This window comes from Pocillopora damicornis, chromosome 4 (genome assembly GCF_964200805.1).
Source record: "Pocillopora damicornis chromosome 4, jaPocDami1.2, whole genome shotgun sequence".
Taxonomy (NCBI): Eukaryota; Metazoa; Cnidaria; class Anthozoa; order Scleractinia; family Pocilloporidae; genus Pocillopora; species Pocillopora damicornis.
Genome location: NC_142673.1, coordinates 22,170,439 through 22,178,747, shown reverse-complemented (window position 1 = coordinate 22,178,747; position 8,309 = coordinate 22,170,439). Strand labels below are relative to the sequence as shown.

General features: G+C 36.9%; 1 protein-coding gene across 1 annotated transcript; it reads left to right on the top strand.

Annotated features, from left to right (window-relative positions):
* Positions 1-13: 13 nt before the first annotated feature.
* LOC113673757 (uncharacterized) lies at positions 14-8,162 on the top strand. Its single transcript, XM_027190191.2, has 12 exons — positions 14-92; positions 465-498; positions 1,112-1,168; positions 1,520-1,631; positions 2,336-2,409; positions 3,174-3,246; positions 3,700-3,787; positions 4,269-4,337; positions 5,170-5,241; positions 5,954-6,098; positions 6,683-6,770; positions 7,234-8,162. Exons 1-12 carry the CDS (start codon positions 64-66, stop codon positions 7,311-7,313), a joined length of 921 nt encoding a protein of 306 aa, XP_027045992.2. The 5' UTR covers positions 14-63; the 3' UTR covers positions 7,314-8,162.
* Positions 8,163-8,309: the final 147 nt, after the last annotated feature.

The window sequence follows — 8,309 nt, the reverse complement described above, 5'->3', positions numbered from 1 at the left end:
CCAAGGGAAAATTTCATAAGAACATGCGCAAAACGCAATTCGCGCCAAGGCGCTAAATTCAAGATGGCGACTGTGAGGTCATCATCTACGAGGTGAGTTTCCATATTTCTTTGGTTTGTTTTAGCTGTATATGAGATTGGTGACTGTACTAGGGTCCCTTCATACGCCTCAAGTTTGACGTTCGAAATGAATATTTGATATGGTAGCGTCACAAGTATGTTTCGAAGATCAGAGAGTATGATATTATGTAGATGTCTTAGGTCAGCACCGCTTGCAGACTGTGTAGAAGTTACTCAGTGATCGCTTCTGGGAGTTAAAGGGTTAAGAGAAATTTCAACCAAGGATGTCGATACTTTCTTTTAGCTTGAATATTTTGTTATTACCCTAAGATGAATGATGATAAAAACCAGCAAACAATAATACCCCATTGGACACTTGCTCAACTATGGTTTCTTTGGCTTTAGGAAAAGAACCAAACGCACAGAAGAAATACCAGAGGTAGGGGAATTTACCTATTGTGCATTTAAATGATATGAATCACTTGTACCTTGAATAACTATGTTGAATTTTTAGTGGATAGTTTCTCATTTCACATCTGTAGCCAGGCTGTGACTAGACAGATTCCTTTTTATTTCAAGGAGAGCATAGATTCATGGAAACCTCCCACTATCTCTGTCTGTTTGGGCCACATGTTTCTTCTCAAGCTTCCTTCAGCTGTAACCTGCCTTGCTGTAAACCAGTTGGAAGACATAGAGGACTCAGATTTCTTGGCTAAACTTCAGAATACCCGGTCACTTTGGTCCACCTCACTTAATGTGTCGGGAGGCTTTGAAGATCAAGGCATGACACAATAGATGCTATTCTTATTCAATGACATGTAAATGAGTGGCCGGGTATTCTAACATTGCTCCAATTTCTCTCTTTCTCCATTGCTCTTGACAAATATTGAATATCTTTCTACATTTAACTAGCAATCACAGAATTAACATTAACATCTTTCTCAAGATACATGTGTTTTCAAAATAGTTTCGTTGAATTTATTTTAATGGCTGGTAAGATTTTTCTCTCAACCATTAACTGCAATAAGAAAAATTGTTACTTTATTTTAAAGGATGTAGGCTTACAAGCAAGTGGATTCAAGTTCTCACGCCAGAGTCGCTACCGAAAGGTAGAATGCTGTTAGCTCTTTATTTTTTAAGATTTTATCTGCATCAAGGAAATTTATATATCATTTTGTTCAGATGACTTGGAACCTAACCATAGCAAGGTCATTGTGGTGTGTTTGTGGACAAAGACTCTTAAATATTGCAGTGCCTCTCTTGATCTAGGAAGATGATTGGGAATCACCAATTGTGAAGGAAACCTGACTGAAAAGGTTGGGAATGACTTGTAATTCCCCAACATTCCATAATTTTGAAGGAGACACTCCCTGTTATGAAGTTATACACAGACTGGTAAAAGCTCTGGTAGTTATGAGCCATTTGGTTTAAAGAGGTACAGTGATCTTTTTCTTTTTAAGGCTCCCCAGAAAAAAGGAACTGTAAAGAAAAGTGAACAGAAGAAAAGAAGATCAAGCTTTGTTAGAGGGAGGAAGGAACGCAAGTCTCTTGTGTTTTCATCTGCAAAGTCTGGTTTGTGATATATAATTGTTTGTCTAATTACTAGTATTTTGAATAAATCAAGTAATACTGTAATAGCCTGCATAAAGGTATCTCTTATTTCCTGTTACTTGTGCATCATGCATCCAAGCAAAGGAGGTGGAGATGCCTCTGTCAAGGTGAAATCTTGGCTATGAATGATTTCTTATCAAATTTTTTTCTAGCAATGGTAAATCCTTTGAGCATGCTGGACTACAAATGAGGAAGGATACACTTAGGCTTGATAAATGATACCAATAATCTGTTGTGATCTTAGGCAAGACTCTAAGCCTTGACAGTGCCTTTCTCACCACTTAAAAGAGTAAATGGGTATCACCAATCTATTGGAAAACTTGACCAAATGCTTGAGGATTGTTTTTTAATGGGAACAGCATACCATCTGTTGCGTATTCATTTATATTCTATCATTAATATTCATTGATCAAGTATCTAATAAGCTGGTACAATCTTGTTACTTAATCACAATACTTTTACATCATTCAGTAGTCCCACAGTGATAATACTAGCATTGGTACAAGTACTTTTACTATGTTCTCAATACACTACACCATCCCATAAAATTAATAATGTACTTCAAGGAGCTTAATGCTATAAAAAGAGAGACAAGCACCAGCACTTAAAGGGCACTGCTCTCTTTAGATTTCCAACAAACTTTTTTGCATCATGTTGTGCTGCAGAGCTTTATAAAGAGATTCCTACTGATTTGACACCTGAGGAAAGACTAAAAAAGTTATTTGAAGCCTGTCTTAAGGTAAACTTTTCAATTGTCAAATATGCTTAAATGTTACCAACTGATCCTATCTAGACTCTTATCAGAGGGGGATAAATGTAGGCTGTATTGAAGACCTGATATTTTGGACAGTCTCTTCAGGAACAGCTTGTAAATTTCCCAATGAACCAGAAATGAATTGGTGTTTTTAGATTTTAGAGTAGGCCTCTTTGTTTCCAAATCATGACTGATTTGCTGATTAGCAAAAAGTTGACCTGTCTAGAAACCTTTCTCAGTACAGAACTTACAGAATTGTATATTCTACTGTGGATGACAGAAACAGAACTTTTCACTAACCCATATAAACACTAATTGATCACCTTATGAATTCTATTTCATGAAATATAATTGTGCCCTAAAAGTTGCACTTATTCAAAATATGAGTTTCATTATGACCAAGTTTGTTTGCAAGCTATTTGAAATGATATCCTTACCAGCAAGTACATGTAGCAACCATTATGGAATGGATGCTTGATATGAAGCCTCTAGTTACTTTTAATGTAAATTCTTCCTGTGTTTCGCATGAAAATACATAGCAATTTGGAAATAAAATCTATCAGTTTGTCATAGGTCACAGTGGGCTTTTCCATTCTCCCCTTCAAATCACAGTTAATAGAAACTAATTCTGAAAGGGAAGACAGATGGCTTTCCCAATGATATTTTGTAAACAAAAGAAAGCAATGCTCATTTGTCCATCAAGACTCAAAAAAGCTCAGCCCAAGCTTATCTTTATGTCATGTTTTCAGGGAGCATTGGAGAAACTGGAGAACAATCCATTGCAATATGAAGTTGACAGTATACCAAACTTTAATGCAGAAGGTATAGAATTTAGTGAATAAATTGGGTTATTTAATGAAAGAATTAAGCATTGCGGTGGTGGTGCTCATCTCCTTCACACTCCACTCTCCACTGGCTTTTAGTGGTACAGTATAAAAAATCTTGGGTTTAAAGGGCTATATCACAGATTATTGGGGTTGAAATTTTCAACTGAAGTTCATCATTTTGCTATCCACCTTCACCTTTACCTTCCTTGACCATCATCTTTTCATGGGAGTTTATTCTAACCTCTAATGGTGTTTGTCAAACCAAGTAAATGATTTCTTAAATTTCATGGAGACTACACATGTTTGAGACAATTTCAATGCTGCTGAAATTATTTAAAATAATGTGGCATTAAGCTACAAGTGAATTATTCTCCTCATAGCAATGGCACGTAGTGTACGAGACTTTATAAAACAAGTTTGAACTGTTGCTCTTTGTTCATTTTCCTAGCAAAAGAAGTGTTCAGCCATTTGCAAACAGTGATATCAGACAGCAATATTGTGAATGAAGCTTTTAAATCTGCTACCAGCAAAATGAAGTAAGTAGAAAATGAGTGAAGTGTCAAGAAACAAAATTTATTATTGCTGCTTTAATTGCATTAGCTTTACAGTATTAAATTAGCCATAAGAGTTATTTTTATGTGTTAAACATTATACTCAACAGTAATCCAAGCTGTGACCATTTAGGAAGCCATAGTGGGAAAAAAGGCCATGACATTCAGCAAAAGTTGCCAAATTGGCGATCTGTGTTTGACAGACAAGGCATTGGCTGCATTGTTTTTATTCATTAATTTTCTTGATCAACATTTGCATGAAATTATTTAAGTGCTCCATCATTGCTTCTTTCTCCTCACTTGAACAAGTGTTGAAACTAGAAATGTCTCATACATGCAAGTCTTTAAAAATGATTGCAAGCTACTGTCAATTAAAAATTTTATCAACCATTTTCTGATTTTCCATGGCCAAATGGTGACTGATCTCTGTTTCCTAATTAGCTAATGATTTTTTTCTTTCCCACAGGCAGATACCCAACCCTAAAAATGAAGAACTGGAGGCTAAAGCAGCATCAAGGCTGGCTGTTACTGAAAGGTACAACAGTATCGTGATATATGTGTTAAAAAACCTTTAATGTAAGTAATGTTCTTGCATTCCTCACTTTTAAGGTAGCAGTAAAATTTACTATTGTGGCATCTAGTGCAGCAGTGATATTTTTTTGACTGGAATTTTTTGTACTCTTTGAACTTTTTCTGCTCAAGTTGACCAAAAAAATATCTGCTGGGAGCAATTTTTTGCATTTTTTTTTTTTCACTACCATAACTGTCAAATAGTCCCAACCTAACCAAAGCTACCTAGTTAACTCTAACAGCAGGGGAATTCGAGCAAGAGACTGCAGGCCATCTTAGACTCAAGGTGCTGTTCAAGCACCAGAAATAAATGAAGAAAACATACTTAGTCTTTTCAAATCCTTTTAAATATTGAGTTATTCAGAGAAATCGCACTAGATGATTCAAAGATGAATATTTTGAGTCACTCCAAAGTATAGAGTATCTGTAAAAAGTACATAAGAGCTCTGGTTGGACTGAAGAAAGCAAATTATTGTGGCAGAATTCTTTTATTTTGGAGAACTAACTGATGACTCATTTTTTCCAATCAAAGACATTAACCCTTTCACTCCCAAGATCTGATTAGTAATTCTCCTGACTATCTGCCATACAATTCTTATGATGTTAGTTCAGAGAATTTGGCATTGAATCAACTAATAATCCCATGATTGATAATCTTCTCTATTCTCATCACCTGCCTACTTGACATTGTATTGATATTGTAAGGAGAAATTCTGTCTTGGTCACTTGTGCGAGTCAAAGGGTTAAGGAAAATCCCCTTCAAAAGGTGAATAAGCACATATCTTATCATTTTTCAGGCTGAAGGCAGAGAACAAGAAGTGGGATGAATTACTGTCCTCCCATAAAAGCAATATGGAAAAAAAAGATAGGTACAAAAAGTAAAAACACTATTTTTAACAAATATTCTTTCATTCTATCATTTCATCCTATCATTTTTTCATTCATTTATTCATTCACTTATTCATTAATTCCTCAGCCCAGTCATTTTGAGGCAATATTACCATATTCTCTCTCATAGCAATAAGTACAATTCCTGGCACAGAAAGAGATGCAGTGTAGTGGTCCATGGGGTAAATTTCAGATTAAGGAGGGTGGGTTTGAGTCATGGGTGGGTCATCAAGTTGTGTTCGTAGACAACACACTAAGAACCAGTGTCCCTTTCTTTCAACCAAGTACAAAACATTATCAAAAAACTGAAACTTGAAAGGTTTGTTGGAGGATTAGTTATGGTGAACTCTGTAGTATTCTGACCAGGTGTAGAGGTAATGCACATAGTCACTTATTTCATAGAAACTGGAATAAATTGCAAAAAGCAGTGATAGATTAAGGTTATAGTGATAAACCAGCACAACCTTAGGATCCACAAGCACATAAAATAGCCATGTACTGGTTTCTTGTTTTTTGTTTTTTTTGTTTTCAATCCATCCCATCTTGGATAATCTTTAAAACTTGAACCTGACTGCCATCTTGTTATTCTTGCATGCTAATGATCATTGTCACTAACCAGCACATGACAGTTGGAATGCACAAGTACTTTATATGATTCCTGATATCATTGATAAAAACGTTTTTATTTGACAGAGAAAACCAAGAAGATGATATGAAATCCACAGATCAGTGTCCAGACTTCCTGTCCCTTGAACAGCACCAGCTGCTCTCTGGAAAGCCATCATTGAAAGGGGTAATGGACAGACTTCATGAAACAAAACTCAAAATGATATTACAGGTAAATAAATTTCTTTAGAAACAATAACATTAATTAATTTTTTTTACATTGAAAATCATGGAGAGTACCAGATTTGAACTGAGTGTCAAGATTGCTGTGGATTTGATTCATTACATTTTGTGATGGGTCTAACAAACTTGCACAGTGTAAAATTGAAATCAATCCCTGCTTGGTTACACACTTTGTCCCTTGAATGAGATATAAATATTTGCTTTTAGTTTTCAATGGCCTTTCTTATTTATTTACTTTTGTTTTGATCAACATTTGGGATTACTTTGGTTTTGATTCAAATTAATTTGAATGTTCTTCAGTTTGAGAATTTCCCCTTGCCTTTGCCTATAAATATATGATCCAAGAGTGGATCCAGATGAATTTAAAAAGGAATGCTGAAGTAGCCAAAACATTTGTGAAAAACCTTGACTCCTGAGAAGGTGTGTGTGTCTTTAAGGGGTGGGGGCATGACCCTTTAACTTTGCCCATGCAATCATATGATACAGTAGCCAATAGCCTTTAGTCCCTACGTCCAGTATCTACTTTGTTGTTGTAACTGCTTGATTACAGATATTCCTTTTTCTTGTTTGCAGGCAGATGCAATCGCCACATCTATAAATACCAATAAGGAGTATGAAGCAGTCAGTAGCAGCTTCATAAGCAAGCAAGTGAAATCGTTTGGTAAGTTGAAGAAGCTCTCATCTTTCAACTACATTGAAACCTCCAACTATGGGGACACCCATGGGGGTAGAAAAAGAATCCCCTCTATTGAAGAAATCCTAGGATGGGCTGGTGTTTGCTGAATACAGGGTCTGCTTGATATGGTGGCTGGGAAGGGGGAGAGGCTGCTAACCACAGATATCACTGTATTGTGCTCAAGCAAAAAGGAAAATTTGTAGAGGGAAACTTAGGACTTGGTTTGGTGTTTGCAAAGGACAGAGTGTGCTTGATATGGTAGGGGAGGGGGGGAGGTCCACTTACCTCAGGTACCACTGTATTGTGCTCAAGCATAACGACGTTTTTTAGGCTGAGCATACGACTGGCTACGATGGTATTTTGAGTTTCCCAAGTGTTACAATTTCCCTTTTGAATCCCTATTTGCTTATGTGACATTTGGCGCGAGTTTTCTTCTTCTGATTTTCAGCCGGCACAACGTTTGAGGCAGTCAAAGAGACAGGGACGCCTCGAACAGTGATTCCTCGGTTACTTAAAAAGCTGTTTTAGACGTCAATCCACTGTTGGAAATCTTCATTTTTTTCACACACCTTATTTTGTATTCGTATCTATGTTACTGAATCACTGTGAACATTTCTGACTAATAACCGATGGTTCTTAGCTTATTGAAGATAAACATATTTTGTTTTAGTCATCAAACTGTATATATTATCACCTTTATTTCATCGCCCTAACGAAGGGCTAACGCCAAGGTGGCCAATTTACATTATCTACTCAGTTGAAAGACCAACTATCTTGAAATATCCCCACCCACCCCCCCCCCCCTTTCCGACGCAGCACTGTAGTTTCTTCAAAAACTCAACCCTCTATTGTATATATTTTGCTTTAGCTTCGTTAGTCTATACTGTAAATCGGCCAAGGTTGTCAAGGTTGTAGAGGTCAACTGCAACCTAAGCGGGGCAACAGGATTCTTGAATTATAGAAGAGTATGTAAAGCCTCCTAATTCAAGTGAGGGGAAAGTACGGATCCGAAGAATCAACACGGCATGTGTTTCTTTGTGCTTAACCAACAAAATATATTTTTCAATAAAACAGCGTGAATGTCAACATGACTGTCAGGTTAGCCTGGGAGAAGGCTGTCATTATTGCCCCCGCATGTAGGCGAACGCTTGCTCGATACGATCCGACGCGCAAGGCGATTATGTAAGAGGGACCAAAAATTAGAGCCCTTACAGACATCTTCGGGCTCATATCGCTCCACCCTTGTGTCCCGCGCCAGTGAGAAACCGCACAAGGCTACGGTTAGGCAGATACCCATTGTGCGACGCTCCTTAATAAATGCCATCTATTAAATACACGACAGAAAGACAGAAATAAAAAAGGAACCAATGTCATAAATTTGTGTTCTATATTTTGTCTAACGTAGCTTTCTGTGCTACAGAGCCCAGTACAGTTACCCACTGGGTGTCAAAGATGAAAAGTTTTTGCAAATAACTACCACTAGTTCGGTTGTACGTCAATGTCAGCATACTTACTAATTTAAAA